This window comes from Mustelus asterias, unplaced genomic scaffold (assembly GCF_964213995.1).
Source record: "Mustelus asterias unplaced genomic scaffold, sMusAst1.hap1.1 HAP1_SCAFFOLD_35, whole genome shotgun sequence".
In the NCBI taxonomy this organism is placed as follows: domain Eukaryota; kingdom Metazoa; phylum Chordata; class Chondrichthyes; order Carcharhiniformes; family Triakidae; genus Mustelus; species Mustelus asterias.
In genome coordinates, this window is record NW_027590117.1 from 3,388,731 (window position 1) to 3,411,368 (window position 22,638).

Here is a 22,638-nt window from a genome sequence, read left to right on the forward strand (position 1 = left end):
ATCTTTATTCCGATCATCAAAACCTGTTGCTATTAAGATCAATGCACCATTTGCCTTCCTTACTTCCTGCTGTACTTGCGTGCTTAATCTCAGCGACTGGTGCACGAGGGCACCAAAGTCTCGCAAGGTATCAGCTTATTTAAATTTATAAGAAGTTTCAAGAAATAATCCGTCCTCCTATTATTGGTACAAAATTGTATGATCTCACATTTATCTGCATTATAGTTTGCATCTGTCATACATATAGCCACACACTCAGCATGTCCAAATCACGCTGAAGCATCTCTGCATCCTTCTCACAGCTCAACCTCGCACACAAATTTGTATCATCCGCCAATTTGGAGGTACTACATGCAGTTCCTTCTTCCGAATCAATTATATATAATGTGAACAACTGGAGTCCGGGCACCAATCCCTGTGTAGCCCCACTAGTCACTGGCTGCTGATCAGAAAAAGACTAATTTTTCCAACTTTTTCCTTCCTACCTGCTAACCAGCTCTCTAACCATCTCAAGCCATTACCTGCAATCCCATGTGCTTTAACTTTATATAGTAGTCTATTTTGTGAGACCTTGTCGAAAGCCTTCTGAAAGTTTAAATAATACTCATCCCATGGTTCTTCAAGGTCAACTCCACTAGTTACATCTGCAAAGAATTCCGAACAATTCGTCGAGCATCAATTTCCATTCTGACTTTGTCTGATTATACGACTGCCTTCCAAATACTGAGTTATGAAATCATTGTTTATGGACTCTGCTAATTCACCAGTACCAATGTTAAACTCACTGGTCTATGATTCCGTTTTCGCCCTACTTCCTTTTTTGAATAGGGGGCTTACATTATCTCCCGTCCAGTCTGTAGTAACAGCATAGCCCCTAAAGAATTGTGGAAAATAACCATGAATCAATCAACTATTTCCACTTCCTTAAGATCCCTTGGATGAAGATTATCAGGACGTGGATGTTTATCCACCTTTAATCCCACCAATTTCCCCAAAACACGTTTCTCTACTACTGATGATTTCCTTCAGCTCCTCACTGAAACTTTTTTTTCTCTCAGATCTCCTGGCACATTTTTCACATCTTCCTTTGTGAAGACTAAAGCAAAGTACGAATTTAATTCCTGTCTTTAATGTATTCCCATTTTGAATTCTCCCGTTTCTGATTATAAGAGGCCTGCATGCGTTTTTGTCAATCATTTTCTTCTTGCATATCTATAGAAAATTTTGCAGTCACTTTTAATGTTCCCAGTTAGCATACATTCATACTCTATTTTTTCCTCTTAATCAAAACTCTTGGTCCATCTTTGCTGAAATTTTAACTGCTCCCAGTCCTCGTGCATCTTGCGTTTCTTGCCAATTTATATGCTTCTACTTTGAATCCGATGCTATCTCTAATTTCCGTTGTCAGACATGGCTTTGGCCACAGATGTCGTCCCACTCACACACCAAAGAGGAATAAACAACAGCTGGAGTTAATTTATTCGTTCTTTAGGGGCATGCCAATGGCTGTCCACTTTCGTTCCTTTCAGTGACGTTTCCCGCCAATTATGGTCATTTCATGCTTCATGCCATCAATTACATTCATTGAGACTCAGGACTCTGGTTTCCTGGTCTCAGAATCAACTTCATCACTGTCCACCATGACAAATAATTTAACCATATTATGGTCAGTCGTCCCCAAGGGTTCTCTCACAACTAGATTACCAGCTAATCCTTTCTCATTGCACAACACCCAGTCCAAGATGGCCTGCTCCCTTGTTGGTTCCTCAAAGTATTGTTCCAGTTAACCATCCCGTATGCAGTCCAGAAATTCCTCCTAAATTGTACCGTGACTAATTTAACTCTCCCAATCTATATGCACATTCAAGTCGATCATAATCACAGATGTCCCTTTAACAGATGCATCTCTCATTTCCTGTCTAATGATTTTCCCAACATTCCCACGAGAGTTTGGTGGTCTGTATACCGTCCCCACTAATGTTCTTTGCACTTTGTTTTTTTTTCTGAACTGGACCCATACAGATTCCACATCCGCTACGCTAATATTTTTCCTCAATATCGTATCAATATAATATTTGATCAACAATGCAACTCCACCACCTTTTCCTTTCTGTCCGGCCTTCGTAAACACTGAATAGGCCTCAATGTTTAGTTCCCATCCTTAGTCAACTTGAAGCCATGTTTTCGTATTGGCAACTATATCGTACCCATTTACATCTATTTGTGCAAGTAATCTATCCATTCCTTGAAAGTCCCGAGCATGGAGGCGCAAAGATGAGCAGTTTGGACACTTGCTTCCCGTTCCAACTGTTTTGATAGTGTTCATCTCATTCTGGCTCTTTATTTCTCTGCCTATCACTTTCCTTATTATCCTCATTACCTTTCCTCTGGTTATTAATTGACGTGGCTCTGAATCCTTGCAAAGTTTCCCATCATCCTGTCATATTTATTTAAACCCTCCCCCGCCGCACTGGCAAGTACCGCCCCCCCCCCCTCCTCCCCACCCCTCCACCATGCCCAACGATATCAATCCCGATCCTGCTCATGCGTTACCCGTCCTGTTTGAAGAGGTCTAACCTTCCCCAGAACCAGTCCCAATGTCCTAGGAATCTGAAACCCTCCCCTCAGATCATATTTTCAACCCTGTCTTCATCCCATGTAACCTGTTGTATCTACTCTGACTAGCACTTGTCACTGGTAGTAATCCTGAGATCACCAACTTTGAGGTCTTACTATTAAGTTTGTTTCCTGGATCCCTATATCCTGATTTAGGACGTCATCCTTTCTTGTTTCACTTGTGTCGTTTGTACCAACGTGCACTACGGCCACTGGCTGTTCGCTATCTCCCTTCAAATTTTCCTGCAGCCAAACCGAGACATACTTGAACCGAGCAGGTGAAATTCCATCCTGGAGTCTCGTTTGTGGCCACAGAAACGCCTAACTGCTCCTCTTACAATTGCATTCCCTATAACTATTGCATTACCACACTTTGTACTCCTCCCCTCTGCAGCTGAGTCAACTGTGGTGCAATGGATTTGCGTGTTGCTGTTTTCCCATGAAAGGACATTCCCCTCAACAGTATCCAAAACGGTATATCTGTTTTACAGGGGAATAGCCACAGCAGATTCCTGCACTGCTGCCTCGTTCTCTTGCTGTGCCTGCTGGCCCCCATTGACTTGTGCCTGTTGACTCTTACCCTGCGGTGTAACCACCTCTCTATACTTGCTAAACATGATACTCTCCGCTTCGCGGATGCGACAGATTGTCCCCAGCCGCCATTCGACACTGAGGCTTCCAGGAGGTGCAGCTTCCTGCACATGTGCTGGCCCCAGTAACTGCAAATGTTGCCGGCCTCACATACGGAGAGGGACCAGCAGACTATGGGTTGGAGCTCTCCTGTTAAGTCTTACCCCTTTAAATTAAACATTTGAAATACTTTTGCTTCAGACTATATTTTATTCTCTCGAGCCCTTCTTTCCTGCTCCTCGTTACTACCCAATATATCATTTACAAACAACAAACTACAGAAATTACCACTGAGGCAGTAAGCGATAAAATGATTAAACACTTACCCCATATTTCTACTTACCAATGAACTCTTTCGCTTGTGTCCTCTACTACTGCAGAAGTGCAAGACCACTCCTATCTTTTACCTTTTTTGTCCTCTGAACAGAGCCATTTTTGTGGTTGGAGGAGGGAGGTACATAGGGAAAAAGCTCGTAACATCTCGGGCCTAAGAAATCCTCGGCAGCAGTTCTTTCTCTACCCACTATGCATTCGAGGTGACGACGCGAATTTCTCCCTGAATGCCCCTCAGTGCAGTTACTCTCCTGCCTCTGCTGGATTGGCTTATAGAAGCAAACATACTCAAACACAAACACACTCAATAACATCAGCACTCAAGAATTCTGGTACTCCCCCAGAACTATGCACACTCAGAAACACTGATACAGAACTCTCACTTACACTCCCGTACACCGACACAGAAAATATGGGCACACACGATCTCTCTCGCTCACACACGCACACGTCGATAGAAACAAAATAGACACGCAGTTTTTCTCACGCACATTGATAGGACAATATAGAAGCACACAATCTTTCTCACACACATCGATAGTAACAATACAGAAATGCACATTCTCTCTCACATAAATATTGACAGAGACAATATAGACACACACACAATCTCTCACGCACATCGATAGCGACAACATAGACACACACACGTTGACAGAAACAATATAGACACAATCAAGACTTCTCCCACAGTTGCATACATCGATGGAGCAGGAGGTATACATGCTTCAATGTTTAAAGATGGCATCAAGACTGTATTAGAAAATGACACTGGCACTAAAGCCCAATAAGAGTTTTAACAACACCAGGTTAAAGTCCAACAGGTTTATTTGGTAGCAAACACCATTTGCTTTCGGAGCACTGCTCTTTCGTCAGATGGAGTGGAAATGTGCTCTCAAACAGGGCACAGAGACACAAAATTCAAGTTACAGAATACTGATTAGAATGCGAATCTCTGGCTGGCTGTAGGGATTCGCATTCTAATCAGTATTCTGTAACTTGATTTTAAACACTAATGGTGTTTGCTACCAAATAAACCTGTTGTACTTTAACCTGGTGTTGTTAAAACTCGTACTGTGTTCACCCCAGTCCAACGCCCGCATCTCCACATCATGACTAAAATCCAACACATTGAATCAATGTGGGTGGAAATAAAATCAAATAAGAAAAAAACCAGTAGGACTGACTTGCAGGCACCCGAGCAATACCTCCAAAGCGGAGCATAGTTTAAATCAAGAAATAATGAGGTCTTGGGAACACAGCACAAAGGTAATCATGGGCGATTTTAAACGCATATTAACTGATTAATGAAATTGGCCAATGTCGTCTCGAGGGAGATTTCATAGATGGTATGAGGGATTGTTTCTGAGAGCAATATGCGATGGAACATATGAAGGAGCACGTTATCTTAGTTTACTATTATGTGTTGTAGAAGGGTTGATAAATAGTCTTGTCGTTAAAGATCCTCTTGCCAGGAGTGATCACCACGTGATAGGATTTCTGATTCAGATTTAGCGAGAGTAGTAAAAGTGCCATAGGAGAGTTTTGGTGATTATACAGGCCTGAGGAAAGAGTTGGCCCAAGCAGGCTGGGCACAAAAAAGTGGGTGCATGGGGAGTTGACGAACAATGTGGGATGTTCAGGGAGATATTGAATATCTCCCAATTAAAGGATATTCCGGAGAAGAAGAGGAATTATAAAGGGATGAAAGACGATTCATGGCTAAACATAGAGGACATAAATGCAAAAACTCGTGAATACCAAACTCCAAAAGCTAGTGGCAAGATGGAGGATTGAGGGAACTTTATGATTCAGCAAAGGGCTTCAAAAAACAAAAGCAAAAGAGCTATAATGAACGACGAAAGACGACGAGCAGAAAACATAAACACTGTTCAAATAAGGTTTGTCTCAGTATGCAACGAGGAAAAGAATAGCGAAAGAAAATATTATCCCTTCAGATGACGATACTGGTGAGGTAATAATGGGGAACACAGAGATGGCATAAGTATTAACCTAATGTTTTGTCTTCAGGATGGAGAATAATAAAAAAAATCCCAAAAACTGTAATATTGCAGAGGAACTTGGTAAAATAACCATCACTGGGGACAAGGTATTTAATAAAGTAATGGGTTTAAAGCCAGCTAACAGTCGAGGTCCTGATGGCCTGCAGTCTATGGTATTAATGGAAGTGGCAGCAGAGATAGTGGATAAACTGGTTTTGATGTTTCAAACTTCCTTGGATTCTAGTCAGATACCGGTGGATTGGAAACAAGTTAGTGTGATGCCCCGATTCAAAAAGGGCGAGAGGCAAAATGTAGGAAACGAAGGGCTGGATAGCTCCACTTCTGTGGTGGGGAAGTTGCTGGAATCAATTACTAAGGAGGAGTTAACTCAGCATTGGAAAGACAATGCTCAATCCACCATTGTCCGCATGGTTTTATGAAGGTTAAGTCATGCTTGACAAACTTGTTTGAGTTCTTTGAGGACATAATTAGCAAGGTGGTTCGTGAGGAAACTTTGGACATGGTGTATCTGGACTCCCAAAAGGCGTTTGACACGCTGTCTCCAAAAGACTGATCCAGAAGGTGAGTTCGGAGATCGAGTAGTGGATTGGATTGCGGATTGGCTGTTTGATATAAAGCAGAGAATCGGGATAAATATGTCCTTCTCTGGCAGGCGAAATGTACTTCGTGGAGTGCCACATTGGTCAGTCCTCAAAACCTCAATTGTTTACAATGTATATCATTGATCTGCAAGAAGTGACAGTATGTAACATAGCAAAAAATCAATATGATACGAAAATAGGTCGGAAAGCAGGCAGTGAAGAGGATAAAAACATTTTACAGATGGTTACAGGTAGGCGAGGAGAGTGGATTACAATTTGGGTGATGGAGTTTATTGTGGATCGATGTGAGGTTGTCCCTTTTGTCAAGAATGATACAAGGCAAATTATTATCTCAATGGAAAGCAGATTCAAAATGCGTCTAGCTGTCTTTTTTCATGAATCTCAGAGAATGTGTGTGCAGGTACAGCATGTTATAAAAAAGACGAATGGAATGCTGACATTTTTTTGCAACCGACTGGAGTGTTAAAGTAGACAAATGCAATTGTCAGTGTGTTGCTGGGACCACATCTGGTGTATTGTGTCAAGTTTCGGTGTCATTAGTTGAGGGAGGAGGTGGTGACATTGGAGGCAGTTCAGAGCAAGGTCACAGGATTGCTTCCGAGGATAAAACGTTTAACATATGAGGAGATGTTTGACCGCTTGGGCTTCTATCTACTGGTGTTTCGATGGATGTGAGTGGCTCTCATCGCGATACAGAAAAAGCTAAATGGATTCATAATGTAATTGTAGACCAAATGTTCCCCCCTTGTGGCGAAATCTAGAGAATGTAGTTATAGGTCTAGTATGAGAGGAGGCAGAATTAAAACTGACATGAGGAGGAGCTGCTCCTCGCAGAAGGGGGTGAATTGTGCAACTCGCTACCCCATAGTGCTGTGGAGAATGAATCATTAAATGGTTTCAAGAAGGAGAAAGGTATATTTTTCGTCTAAAATGTTAAAGGGATCTGGATAACACATGGTGAGGTGGATTTGAGTGAAGGGAGAGATCAGCCATGATCTAATTGAATGGCGGAGCAGGCGAGAAGAGTTGAATTTGCCTATTGCTGCTCCAAGTCATCTGTTCCTATGTTACAAATTAGGAAGATATAGATGGGTTGGTCAAATGGGCAGAGCAGTGGAGGATGGTCTTTAACCCTGAAAACTGTGAGATGATGCGCTTTGGAAGAAGTAAGGGCACAACGGATTATTTAATGAATGACAGGACGGGATATTCAGATGAACAGACGGATTTTGGGGTGCTCATGCACAGACACCTTAAGACTGCAGAGCATGTGAATAGGCTGATTAAATAAGTACATGGAACATTTGCTTTTATCAGTCGTTGTATAGAGTATAAGCGCAAGAAGGTTGTATTGGAGTAATACAGAGCGTTAGTTAGGCCACGGCTGGAGTATGGTGTGCAGTTCGGTTCTCCTCACTATATGATGGATGTGATTGCAATAGAGGGGTTGCAGATGAGAATTACGAAGATGCTCTCAGGGATGAACCATTTGAGATTTCAGGAGAGACTGGATAGGCTTGGATTGTTTTATCTAGAGCATAAGAGGCGGGGGGAGGATAGAATTAACGTTTATTAAAATTTGAGGTGTATGGATAGGGAAATAGGAAGCAGCTGTTCCCCTTGGCTGAGGGGACACCGTTTTAGGAAAACGGGCAGAATATTTTAAACAAGGTTTGAACGGTTATGGCTATTGGACAGGGAAGTGGATTTGAGACCGAGACGCGATCAGCCAAGGTCGTTTTGAATCGGGGAGGAGGCTCCAGGAGCTGAATGGTCTACACCTGCATCTAGTTCCTTTGATTCTTACTATTAGACTTTAATTGCAAATCATGTTTCTGATGGAATGCAAGTCACACCAGCTGCTGTGCTAAGATTCAAAGCTGTTACTTCTGAGAAATATCCTCTTTATCTGGATTACTAAATTACGGATACAAGATATAAATAAAATACAGAAAATTATAATGGACATGCAGTGCAGTGAGCTTGTCACTGGATTAGTTACCCAGTTACCAAGGGCAATGTTCGTGGGACTGAGGTTCGAATCCCAACGTAATAGATGTGGTTGTCACTTAAATGCTCTGGAGGTACTCCAGCAGAGTAAGTAGGGATGGACGACAAATGCTTGCCGAGCCAGTGATGCCCAAAACTCATGATCGAGTTAAAGAAATGCTAGCGATAATTCCACAGTTTTGGGAATCCTGGGATGGGTAGGATAGAGGCCATCTAACTCATTATAGAGCATCCCCTCTCTGCAGCCTCTCCTCCATTTGGTGGTCAGGTCACAGAGCCAGACACACTGTAACTACAGTCTCTATACATCACCCAGAGGTGGGACACATAATTCCCTGTCCCACCTGAATGTATGCAACACAACCTCCAGAAACCCATTCACAAAACCACCCCTAACATTCCAATCACAGGGGTCAGTCAATAGCCCCTCAGCTGCAAGTGTGGTGCCTGCAACGTTTTAAATAACACTGAATGAGCTCCTGCTGTTGGTAAACACACTGTGAGATGACTGAAATTAACACATGCTTTCAGTGGACAGACACAGTCCAAGTTTCGCAGACATGTGCCAGAGCTGCTGAAACCCGCTGTGCAACACGGAGCTCCACATTGAAGACACGAGGAGCAGAATCTGCAGCATTTCCTGTTTTCAGAATTCTGTCACACTGTCAGCAATCATTGCATAGAGCATAAAACACAGGCAAAAGGTACAGAGCGAATTACATTCACTTTAAAGAATCGGACATGTTCTTAAAGCAAACGTTGTCGAGAAAAGGGACATTGAATCACTGGATGAGACGTTGTATCCAAAGGAAGGGAATATCAACATTCAGGTAATGTTAGGTTGAAACAACGTTTTGATGACACTATCAGAGCCTGCCTCGCATTCCAGTCCCAAGTTGGATATCTGCTCAGCATGGGGAGATGTACAGGACACACTGCAACTGTCCAGCTCTGTGGTTGTATCGGGTATGTATCTAGATTTCCATAGCACGGGTAACAGAGGGTTGTAAGAGTGAACATTGCTGTCAGGGAGAGATATGTTGCAGGACAGGAGATGGGGAAATTGTGTGGGGTGGCTGTTTTCAGGCTCTGTATAAATGTGAACAAGCAGAGACATTTTGGAAAACGGATATAGAGTGGGACAATCAGAGAGAACATCATGGAGGGATTTGATCAGGTAAGTGAGAAAATTAAGGATTTTTCTGATCAGCTGGTGACAGAGGTCAGCGAGCACAAATATGATGGGTAAATCGGATATGGTGAGTGTTGTGGAGTGGGCACCACAGCTTCGGATGATTTCTTTTTCAGCAGGTTTTTATCTGAGAGGCTTATCAGCAAAGAATTGGAATATTTGTGTCGGGATTTCGCAACAACAGCTGGTTGAAGCGAGAGGATTGTACTCCAGAGAAGACTGCAGATAGGGTTAATGATGGAATGGATACTCGGTCAGTAATCAGCTCAGAGTCAAAGCACGAATAGAGGTTGCTGTGAGTTTGGACTAGCCTCAGGTACAGGAATGGTGTTAGTGGATAATGAACACAGATTAGGGGTGGAACGAAACTCAATGTCCATATCCCTAATGCAGGAAATAACAAATACAGTAATACAATGAAACATGGCTGACAAATACAATCTCTAATACAGAGATATACCAGATACAACAACGGGAGAAATTCAAATAATCACAACTATTAAAAGCACTGGAAAAGTTTTCCATGTTGTGATCGGTTCATTAATAGATATAGAGTCACAACAGCAATAATAACAAAGTAGCAGTGCAGAGTAAATCACAAGATCCGGAATAGAGTTAAATAGGGTGTATAGAACTAATTACTGCACCGGGAGACTTACCGGGGACTCCTATCATAGCCAGGATGGGATAGTAAAATCCTTGAATAAACAAGAGTACATAATGAATCTGCTTTGACAATAATAGCATATCAAATCCATCATGTGACAGGAAGGAAAGACCGTCGGCAAAAGTGCCACTTATACTGAAATCCAAAGGTGGTAGCGGTGGTGGGGGTGGAATATTCCGATGCATTGTTCCCAGATTCTGATCCATTGTTGGAGCATTACAGTCTATTGTTCTCAGATTCTGATCAATTGTTGGAACATTCCAGTCCACTGTTCCCAGATTCTGATCCACTGTTGGAACATTCCAGTCCATTGTTCTCAGGTTCTGATCTCTCCTCCCCATCGCCCTGCAGCCGCTAATCCTTATTAGATCTGGGGTTGACGCTCCTGCTGACTCTATGCGATAACACATGGGAAATAATCCCTTATAAATAGGAGAGGGAAAACCTCCAGTGACACCGCCCAGCTCCATGTAGACTGACATTATTCACAGCCACAGAACAAACAGCTTCAGTTAACCCCATTCAATCCAGAATTGTAATGTGGCAATATACCATAAGGCTGCATGGGATGGTGAGGGTCAGGGAGGGGTGGAAAGGTAAAAATGATCGAGAGTCTGACCACACTGTTTTAGCCTTCCCTGAACATGGTAGTGGTACCTGTTTTATCATGTTTGTGGGTTTTTGATGAGGTTATCATTTGTCAGGATTGAAAGACACTGCCGAAATGTAGGCTGTTGTTAAAGTTTAACTTTCGTTGAACTCCCTGTTATGTACAGAACATCCTTAGCAGAGGCTTCACGGAGGGTGTGATCTTACAAAATTAATTCTAAGTCCCGAAATGGAGCATTTCAGATCCATTTCTTCGGCGCATTCACGAGTCCCAACTTATGATACGCTGTGCAGGAAAAGAACCTCGCTCTGTTTTTCCCAGTGGGAAGAGGGGATCTGGACTATGCCTGCCCAAAAGCCGGCTGCTTAGCTTGGAGGTCTCAAATGCGCTTGCGTCCAGAAAGCAGCATACCAGCTGTTCTGTTACCCACACACTGATCTCCTTCCACATGCACCCCATTGCGGACATAGGAACACTTCTGACCACAGGAATTGCTTCCCCGGGTCAAAGATCATGAGGAGTCTGTCATCAGTGTAAGCCAACAGGACCACTCCAATACCTCGTCTGTGCCGAGTCTAACCCGACAACCTCCTCCGCAAGAGGTGCAGGAATGACTCCACGCAAACTGAATACAGTTGGCCACACCAATTGGCAGCTCTGCAATACTCCTGTCCCAAAGAGAAGGGGCACCATCGGGACACTTTAACCTTAACGGGACACTGTTCGGTAGCGTACAGTAAGCGGACGAGGGTGAAAAAGTGTGTCCCAAACCTGAATGCCCACAGAGTCCAGAGTAGATACACATGATCCATCCTGTCGAATGCCTTCTCCTGGTCAAGAGAGAGGAAGGCGTTCGACCGAGCAAACCTCTGGGAATGAGAATGATGTACCAGATCCCAACCCGATGAATGATATGCCGAATGGTGCAGCCCTCTGGAGCGAGGCGAGGAAACCTTGTATACAGTGCTGCTCATTTTATTCCGAATCTTGCGCTCCTCAATGAGGGCGCACACGGATCAGCCCAGCAGCACCAGACCCGAATATGTCCCGGAAACAGTGATGTTGCAGTAAGAATTCCTGGCGTTCGCCAGAGGGAATAACGGGAGACTGGGTGTGAGATATGATGGAGTCCACTGCCTCACTGGTAATGGCCTCTAACTCACCTCTTTTATCCACAATCGAGTAGCCATTCTCCTCCGGACAGGCGCCTTATGGCTCTGAGTCCCCTGCCACAGTCAGTGTGAGAGGAGGCAAGGACCCGCCAACTAGACCAGAATCGAACCGACTACCAGGATAAAGGTCTGAGGATCGTGGGATTATATTCATTGGAGTTTAGGAGGTTGAGGGGAGATCTGATAGAAACTTACAAGATAATGAACGGCTTAGATAGGATGGACGTAGGGAAGTTGTTTCCATTAACAGGGGAGACTAGGACGCGGGGGCACAGCCTTAGAATAAAAGGGAGTCACTTTAGAACAGAGATGAGGAGAAATTTCTTCAGCCAGAGAGTGGTGGGTCTGTGGAATTCATTGCCACAGAGGGCTGTGGAGGCCGAGACGTTGAGCGTCTTCAAGACAGAAATTGATAAATTCTTGATTTCTCGAGGAATTAAGGGCTATGGGGAGAGAGCGGGTAAATGGAGTTGAAATCAACCATGATTGAATGGTGGAGTGGACTCGATGGGCCGAATGGCCTTACTTCCGCTCCTATGTCTTATGGTCTTATGGTCTTAGGGCTCCTCTGCGGGTACCTTCAGTGACTCTGAGCTGGAGTGTCGCAGCAGCTCAGACCCCCACTGTTCCCCAGATCACCGAGACACCCAGCAAAATCGGAGAAATGTCAGGTCCAAAAACAGGGTTGCTCATTGCTCGGCTGAAGAGGGGATGCGGGGGGCGGGGTGGGGGGGGGGGGGGTGGAGGCCCTCCGCAAGTATTCAAAGATTGCAGTGCTGTTGAAGCCCCACCGGAGTTATAAAATACAAACCCCCCGTTACATAATTGCACCAGGAGGAATGAGCCCTGGGTCTCTCACCAGGCCCCGGCACATCCTGTTCAGGGGGCTGCGATTGCAGGAGTGCTGTCAGGTGCCCCCGTTGCCTTATCCCACCCCCCCTCCATGCTGCATCCACCACTGGGCGGTTTTCTCGACCCTTTTAACTAAGACCACTGTCAGGGACGCCCAGCTCCTGACAGGTATGGCACCACATGTCATCCTGTGACCAAAAGATTTGGGAGCTGATTCCATCATGGGGTAATTTGAAAATTTCCTGCTGGGCATTCCTCCTTTGCCAGGGGTATAAATAACTGCCGCCTGTTGGAATACATATTGCGAATGCTGGCCTCCCCAGACAGAACGGGACTGACACCATCCCGGAACGGATCTCCCCCAGAAGGTGGAAGTGGTTGAGTAGCAACCCATTTGGAACAAAGTGTGGGGCATTGTACCACATTAATCCCCTCAAGGGTCCATCCCCATTATGTTCCCAGCCACCGTGAGACCCTTTTCAATGGCGAGTTGGACCACTTGCTCAGTCTTCAGGAAGTAAATTGCTGGCACAAACATTTCAGGAACCGCAGCAATGGCCGAAGGGGTGACACATGTCTGTATAATCATGGTGGGGTGCGTGTAGCACCTCACTCGGAGGTTTTTCATTGTCAATGTAAATGCGACGGGGTAATGGGAGCAGCAGCGGCTCGGGAAGCCCCTAATCCCGCATAGGTTGTCCTGCAGGACTCCACCACGGGCGAAGGTGCTGGCATTACTCTCTGGGCAGTGCTACAACTACCTGAAATATTTGTTATTTCGATATATATCAGCATTGGGGATGTCGTGTGAAAAGGAAACCAAATCCCTAAGTTGTGGAAGTAGCTGAGAGCAAAGGAACAAGGAGAGACAGAAAGGACTGTGTTATAGGGAGAGATTGGACAGGTTCCGACTTTTTTCTTTGAAACATAATAGACTGAGGGGTGATCTTATTCAGGTCTATAAGATTATGAGAGGCGTCGACAGGGTGAATGCACTCAGACCTTTTCCGATGTTTAGTGAATCGAGAACGAGAGGGAAGGGAGAGAACACCGGGATAATGAGGAATACGGTACCGAGATGCAAGTTACCAAGGTCAGATGGTGAGGAGAGCATCAGGAGCTGGCTGGGGGAAGTGGGGGGGGGGGGGGCGGTGGCCGGGTGTTGGAGGAATAGTTCCTCGCCCAGCTTGTGGGACGAGCTTGGTATTCTTCACTCCTGGAGAGATTGGCTATGATTCCAATTAAGAAGTGAAGATATGGTCCGAAAGTAATCTTGCAGGGAACATAAAGACTGACATTAAGTTTTTCTTTGGATACGTGAAGAGAAAGGTCCCCAACAGACAGAAACTGGGGAATATATAACAGGGGACAAAGAGGTAGCTGAGCAACTGAAGACATACTTTGGTTTTGTTTTCACAAAAAGGGCTTAAATCAGATGCCAGAAATGTTAGAGAATGCAAGATTTTGTGAGAGTTCAGAACTGAAGATGATCAATGTTAGTAGTAAAATGGTGCTGGGAAAATTGATGGGACTGAAGGTGATAAATCCTAGGGCCTGATAATCTACATCCCAGTGTACTAAAGGAAGTGGAAGTAGAAATAATGGATGCATTGGTGGTCATCTACAAGGATTCTATAGACAGGAGAAAAGGCCCTGCAGATTAGAGGGTAGCTAATGCCACTCCAATATTCAAAAAGGGAGGGAGAGAGAAAACAGGGAATTACAAACCAGTAAGCTTTACATCGCAAGTGGGGAATTTCTCGAATCCATTATCAAAGACTTGATAGCAGATCATTCAGAAAGCAGTGGCAGGTTCAAACAGAGTCAGCATGGATTCATGAAGGGGAAATCATGTCTGGCAAATCTGTTGGAATTCTTTGAAGATGTGTATCTCGTAGAGTTGACAAGTGGGAGCCAGTCCATGTAGCACATTTGGACTTTCAGAAAGTGTTTGACAAATTTCTGCTTAAGAGATTGTAATGCAAAATTAAAGTGCATGGAATTGGGGGAAGTACATTGAGATGGATAGAAAAGTGGTAGACAATCAGGAAACAAAGACTCGGAATTAATTGGTACTTTTCAAATCGGCAGGCAACAATTAGTGCTGCGACCTCATCAGTTCGCAATATATTTTAATGATTTGGATGAGGGAACAAAATGTAACATCTCAAAGTTTACAGATGATACCAAGTTGGGTGGGAAGGTGAACTGTGACGAGGATACAGAGATCCTTCAGAATGATCTGGACAGGTGTGGGGAGTGGGCAAATCAATGGCAAGTGCAGTATAATTTGAATAAATGTGAGGTTTTACACTTTGGAAGCAAAACAAAAGAAGGCAGATTACTAACTGAATGGCTACAAATTGGGAAAGGGAAGTGTGCAGCGGGACCTGGTTGTCCTTGTGCACCAGTCGCTGAAGGTAAGCATGCAGGTGCAGCAGGCAGTAAAGAAGGCACATTGTTTATTGGCCTTAATTGCGAGGTTTTGAGTACAGGAGTAGGCAAATGTTCTTGCAATTATACAGGGCCTTGGCGAGGCCACACCTGCAGTATTGTGTGCACTTTTCGTCTCCTTTTCTGAGGAAGGACGTTTTTGCTCTCCGGGTAGTACAACAGAAGTTTACCAGCCTGCTTCCCGGGATGGCGGGACTGATGTTTGAGGAGAGATTGACTTGGTTAGGATTGTTTTCGCTGGAGTTCAGACTTATGAGGGGGGGATCTCATCGAGATTTCTAAACTTCGAACAGGACTGGACAGGTAGCTGCTGGGAGGATGTCCCCGATGGTGGGGGAGTCCAGAACCAGGGTTCACAGTCTGAGGATTCAGGGTAAACCATTTAGGACTGAGGTGAGGAGACATTTCTTCACCCAAAGACTGGTGAACCTGTGGAATTCATTACATAGAACATAGAACATTACAGCGCAGAACAGGCCCTTCGGCCCACGATGTTGCACCGACCAGTTAAAAAAAAAACTGTGACCCTCCAACCTAAACCAATTTCTTTTCGTCCATGAACCTATCTACGGATCTCTTAAACGCCCCCAAACTAGGCGCATTTACTACTGATGCTGGCAGGGCATTCCAATCCCTCACCACCCTCTGGGTAAAGAACCTACCCCTGACATCGGTTCTATAACTACCCCCCCTCAATTTAAAGCCATGCCCCCTCGTGCTGGATTTCTCCATCAGAGGAAAAAGGCTATCACTATCCACCCTATCTAAACCTCTAATCATCTTATATGTTTCAATAAGATCCCCTCTTAGCCGCCGCCTTTCCAGCGAAAACAATCCCAAATCCCTCAGCCTCTCCTCATAGGATCTCCCCTCCATACCAGGCAACATCCTGGTAAACCTCCTCTGCACCCTCTCCAAAGCCTCCACATCCTTCCTGTAATGTGGGGACCAGAACTGCACACAGTACTCCAAGTGCGGCCGCACCAGAGTTGTGTACAGTTGCAACATAACGCTACGACTCCTAAATTCAATCCCCCTACCAATAAACGCCAAGACACCATATGCCTTCTTAACAACAGGAAGTAGTTGATGACAAAACATTGAATTTATTCAAGAGGCGGCTAGATAATGCACTTGGGATGAATGGGATAAAAGGTTATGGCGAAAAAGCAGGATTCGGCTATTGAGTTGGACAATCACCCGTGATAGTAATGAATTGGCGGAGCAGGCTCGAAGGGCCAAATGGCCTCCGCCTGCTCCTATCCTCTGTGCATCTATATTTTTCTAGGTTAAGAGCAAAGGAGGTTGAGGGGCGACCTAATTGAAGTCTATAAAATTATGAAGGGCATAGATCGAGTGAACAGTTGGAACCTTTTTCCCAGGTCAGAAATGACAAACACAAGGGGTCACAAGTTCAATGTAAGGGGGCAAGGTTCAATACAGATATGTGGAGCACGTATTTTACACTGAGGGCGGTGGGGGCCTGGAATGCACTGCCAAGCAAGGTGGTTGACGCAGACATGCTAGTATCATTTAATACTTATCTAGATAGCCACATGAACAGACTGGGAATAGAGGGATACAAACGGATGGTCTAGTTAGGAACACAGATCGGTGCAGGCTTGGAGGGCCGAAGGGCCTGATCCTATACTGTATTGTTCTTTGTTCATTGTTCAAAGCCTCCCAGCAGCTTCACCTCCCAGCCTGACTTGCAGTTGGTAAATGCAGTCACCATTTTTCAACTGGAGAAGCTGGGGCAACGAACCCAAGCTCCATCCTTTGCTTCTCCCTCTAGAAGATGGAGGTGGGTGATTTGGAGCCCATTGGGAACAAACGGCAGCGCATTTATCACAGTAATCTGTGGGCGGTGGTCTCTAAAGGGACCATCTTCAAATTGTTCCCGCCCACCGTGAGCCCCTTTTCAATAGCGACTTGCACCATCCATTAGGTCTTCAGGAAGTAAACTTCTGTGGCAAAAATTTTAGAGGCCGCAACAAAGGCAGAGGGTCCTACACATTCCTCCATAATCATGATGAAATGCGTGTAGCTCATAGGCTCTGAGGCGTATGAGCCTACCTACGATGCCCCACGTGGTCCGCATTTCTCTCTTCCCGTGCAGAAGTCCTCTGGCACATACATTCGAGCCCAAATGCCTCAGGCCTCTTTTTACCAGGTCACACTCTTTTCAACATGCAACTCTTATCTTCCGAGCTCCAAACATAAGTCAAATGCCACAACCAAAACTGCAGCACAAGAGTCAGTTGCAGCGAGCTCCATCAGGGGCGGCACGGTAGCACAGTGGTTAGCACTGCTGCTTCACAGCTCCAGGGTCCCGGGTTCAATTCCCGGCTCGGGTCACTGTCTGTGTCTCCTCGTGTCTGCGTGGGTTTCCTCCGGGTGCTCCGGTTTCCTCCCACAGTCCAAAGATGTGCGTGTTAGGTTGATTGGCCAGGTTAAAAATTGCCCCTTAGAATCCTAAAATGCGCAGGTTAGAGGGATTAGTGGGTAAATATGTGGGGGTAGGGCCTGGGTGGGATTGTGGTCGGTGCAGACTCGATGGGCCGAATGGCCTCCTTCTGCACTGTAGGGTTTCTATGATGATTCTATGAAAACAGCAGCAACCAGCTCCATCAGTAAACAGCTCCTGAAGCAACCAGCTCCAAAAGCAAACAGCAACCAGTCCAGTTGCGAACAGCTCTTGCAGCAAACAGCTCCACTAGCACCAATCTCCTGCAGCAATGAGCTGTATCAGCAATCAACTCGAGAAACAAACAGCAGCAACCAACTCGAGCAGAAACCAGTTCCAAAAGCAACCAACTCCAACAGCAAACAAAAACAACCAGCTCCAAAAGCAACCGGCAGCAACCAGCTCCAGCAGCAAACAACAACAACCAGCTCCAGTAGCAAACACCTCCAACAACAAACAGCAGCAAACAGTTCCAGTTGGAAACAGAGGCAAGCAGCTCCAACAGCAACAACTCCTGCAGAAACTAGCACCAATAACAAACTGCAACTGACTCCAGCTATCAGTCTAAACACGGTAAAGAACCCATCCCCGATGGAGAAGCCCTCCGTACACATAGGATCTGCTCAGATGAAGATGAACGCAACAGACGACTACAGACTCTGAAATACACCCTCGTAAGAACAAGATATGGCTCTCGACTCATCGAACGACAGTTCCAACGTGCCACAGTGAAAACCGCACCAACCTCCTCAGAAGGCAAACATGGGACACGGCAGACAGAGTACCCTTCGTCATCCAGTAGTTCACCAGAGCGGAGAAGCTACGTCATCTTCTTCGGAGCCTTCAACATATAATCTATGAAGACGAACTTCTCGCCAAGACCATCTACACACCCCCACTACTTGCCGTCAAACAACCGCACAACCTCAAGCAGACCATTGTTTGCCGCAAACTACCCAGCCTTCAGGAGAACAGCGACCATGACACCACACATCCCTGACACAGCAACCTCTGCAAGACGTGCCGGATCATCAACACGGAGACCATCATCTCACGTGAGAACACCATCCACCAGGTACACAGTACAGACTCGTGTGACTCTGCCAACGCTATCTATCTGATATGCTGCAGAAAAGGATGTCCCGAGGCATGGGACATCGGCGAGACCATGCAGACACTATGACAATGGATGAATGGACACCGCTGGACAATCACCAGGCATGACTGTTCCCTTCCTGTCGGGGAACATTTCAGCAATCAAGGACACTCAGCTTCCGATCTTCGGGTAAAGCATTCTCCAAGGCAGCCTTCAAGACACACGACAACGCAGAATCGTCGAATGGAAAGTGATAGCCAACTTCTGCCCACATGATGATGGCCTCAACCGGGATCTTGGGTTCCTGTCACACTATCTGTAACCCCCACGATTCGCCAGGGCTTGCAAAATCATACTAACTGTCCTGCCTTGAGACAATTCACACGTCTTTCACCTGTGCTTAAACCTCTTAAACCTCTTAAACCTAATCTTAAAGACTTGATTAGTTGTAAGTATTCGCATTCCAACCATTATTCATGTAACTTGAGTCTGTGTCTTTATAAGCTCTGTTTGTGAACAGAATTCCCACTCACCTGAAGAAGGGGCTAAGAGCTCCGAAAGCTTGTGTGGCTTTGCTACCAAATAAACCTGTTGGACTTTAACCTGGTGTTGTTAAACTTCTTACTGTGTTTACCCCAGTCCAACGCCGGCATCTCCACATCTTTCGAAGGTGACATGAGGAAAATCAAAGCATGAGCAGAATGACAAAGGCATCAACAGGGGCACAAGGACAAAACAAGGTCTCACGTCAGAGGAAGATTTTTATTAATGACACACAGAACATAAGAAATACATTTATTTAATTGAGCTGGATCCTGGAAAATGAAACAAACTTCGAACCAATCATTGCCTATCTGAGAACTGGCAAGGAATATGGCTGACATTGATACGGTTCATAGTGAATTTGTTTATAGAATAATAGAATCATGCAGTACAGAAGAGGCTCTTCAGCCCATCGAGTCTGCTCTGACATCGAAGAAGCATCTGATCTCCAATCAAATCGCATCCACCACCACTTGACCCATAGGCCTGAATGGTATGATATGCCAATTGCTGAACACATACTTTTAAAGGATGTGAGGCAACTTGCCTCCATCACCTTCCAAGGCAGCGCATTCCCGACCGTCACTACCCTTGGGTAAAAATGTTTTTCCGCACATCCACCCTAAACATCCTGTCCCTCACATTGAACCTATGTCCTCTTTTTACTGACCCTTCAACCAAGGGGAACAGCTGCTTCCTATCCACTCTGTCGATGCCCTCATAATTTTGTACACCTCGATCAGGTCCCCCATCAGTATTCTCTGCTCTCAAGAAAACAATCCAAGCCGACCCAATCTCCCTTCAGAACTTACATGTTCCATCCCAGACAGCATCATGGTGAATTTCCTCTGCACCCCCTCCAGTGCAATCACATCCTTCCTACCTTGTGGCGACCAAAACTGCACACAGTACTCTAGCTGTGGCCCCACCAAAGTTCTATGCAACTCCAACATGACATTTTATTGCAGTCGATGCCCCGATTGTTAAAGACAAGTGCCCCATATGTTCTTTTTTTCACCATCCTACAAACATACCCTTCTACCTTCAGAGATTATGGACAAACACGCCAATGTCCCTATATTCCACAGAACTTCCAAGTGCCATGCCCTTCATTGAATACTTCCTTGCCAAATTGTTCCTTCCAAAGTGTGTTACCTCACATCTTTCGGGGTTAAATTCCATCTGCCACTTATCCGCCCGTTTGACTATCCTGTCTATATCTTCTTGCAGACTAAGAAACTCAGCCTCCCTTTCACCACCCAGCCAATCTTTATGCCATCTGCAAAGTCACTCATCCTACCCCGTCATTTATATTAATGATTTGGATGAGAATTTAGAAGGCATGGTTAGTACGTTGGCAAATTACACCAAGATTGGTGGCAGAGTGGACAATGAAGAAGGTTACCTCGGATTCAGTGGGATCTTGATCAATTGAGTCAATGGGCCAATGAATGGCAGATGGAATTTGATTTAGATAAATGTAAGGTGATGTATTTTGGTGGATTAAACCACGACAAGACCTATTCAGTTCATGGTAAGACGTTGGGGTGAGTTATAAAACAAAGAGATCTCGGGGTACAGGTTCATAGCTCCTTGAAAGTGGAGTCACATGTTGACAGCGTGGTGAAGAAGACATTCGACATGCTTGGTTTCAGTGGTCAGAACATTGAACATGGGAGTTGGGACATCTTGTTGAAATTGTACAAGACATTCGTAAGGGCACGTTTGGAATACTGTGTACAGTTCTGGTCACCCTATTATAGAAAGAAGGATATTAAACTAGAAAGAGTGCAGAAAAGATTTATTAGGATGCTACCAGGATTTGATGGTTTGAGTTATAAGGAGGGGTTGGATAGACTGGAACTTTCTTTTCCCCTGGAGCACAGGAGACCTAGAGGTGATATAAAGAGGCCTATATCATAATGAGGAAATAGATAAGGTAGATAGCCAACAGCTTTTCCCCACAATAAGGGAGTCTAAAACTAGAGAACATAGGTTTACGATGAGAGGGGAGGGATACAAAAGGGTCCAGAAGGGTAATTTATTTCACACAGAGTGGTGTGTGGAACGAGTTGCCAGAGGTAGTAGAGGCGGGTACCATTTTGTCTTTTAAAAAGAATTTAGACAATTACATGGGTGAGCTGGATATAGAGGGATATGGACCAAACACGGGCAATAGGGACGAACTTAATGGCAAAAATTGGGCGGCATGGACGTGTTGTGCCGAAGGGCCTTTTTCGATGCTGTGAACCTCCATGACGAGATTTATTGACACACACAGCAAATCCAAATTATTGTTCCCTGCTGCCATCTCCTGGCTGAACGCAAGTTGTGCAACAAGGTCACGATTCAATCAAACCTTCAGAGATTGGAGTGAAATAACATCAACATGGTTCTGACCGATTAACATGATTGCAAAACATGATATTAATCAAATTCCATGTCTCAAGGACCTGCTTTCTGATTGGGCGACCCTGCTCACCCCGATCTATCGGAAAGTGTAAAACTCCCAGAACGGGAATGTCGGTTATATAATTCTCTAAGCTGTGATTTCTCTGCCACTTTGCTTGTGTATTCGTTCTATAAATACAGAGGGGGTGACAGAGCCAGGTGGTGTTGTGGTGACTGTGCGAGCATTTGACCAAGGGTCAGTTCCTGACCCAGAGTTTTGACTTATTTAATTGGCTATCTCTGGTCAGAACAGAAGGGGGTCACTCCTAAAAAAAAAATCACCAAATATTCTCATCATCCATGTGTTTCTAACATAAAATCCAGCTTCAATTTCCGTTCAGTGGAAACTTTGTTCAAATGAACTGCAAATTTAATCAGAGTTATCAGTCAGAAACAACAGCAAAAAGGTGGCTCAAACTGTCCAGAGAAACGAGACAAGCGAAGTTTAGGTTAAAAAAATGGGCCAAGGACACACCTGGTGTCTGCTGAAATCAGCAACTAAGGTAGTTTTGTAATTATAACTAACGAAAATAACAACTGCTTCCGCAGAGTGAGCGATGGTGGTATCGTGGTGAGCATAGCTGCCTTGACCCGGGTTCGATTCCCGGCCATCGCATTGGTAATGTATATTGGACATTATCGGCGCCCTCTTGTGGTTTACACGCACCATTTGACTGAAATGAAGTGGACTTTATTTTTCGGATGCAGAATTCGGGTTCAATTTGATTTTAATGAAAGGTTATTGAAAAAGAATAACAAGTCTCTGAACTAGTGAATGAGTTCTGGATCAGAGACAAAGATACAAATTAAAAGGAGACGAACAAATTTCAACTCACACGCTGTGCTCTGCGTCATTCCGGTGCCTGATAAAGGTCTGTGAATGTTGCTAAGGCGGTTACATCACAATAGCAAATAAGCA

The 22,638-nt window shown here is 44.9% G+C and overlaps 1 protein-coding gene across 1 annotated transcript in view; it reads left to right on the forward strand.

Moving 5' to 3' along the window:
* The window catches only part of LOC144482211 (NACHT, LRR and PYD domains-containing protein 3-like), a 90,065-nt gene extending 80,371 nt beyond the window's left edge, over positions 1-9,694 (forward strand). Inside the window, exons 5-7 of the mRNA XM_078201412.1 lie at positions 5,611-5,893; positions 7,284-7,475; positions 9,542-9,694. Of these exons, the coding sequence (XP_078057538.1) occupies positions 5,611-5,893; positions 7,284-7,475; positions 9,542-9,694 (628 nt within the window). The remainder of the gene's footprint in view (positions 1-5,610; positions 5,894-7,283; positions 7,476-9,541) is intronic.
* The last annotated feature ends 12,944 nt before the right edge of the window (positions 9,695-22,638 follow it).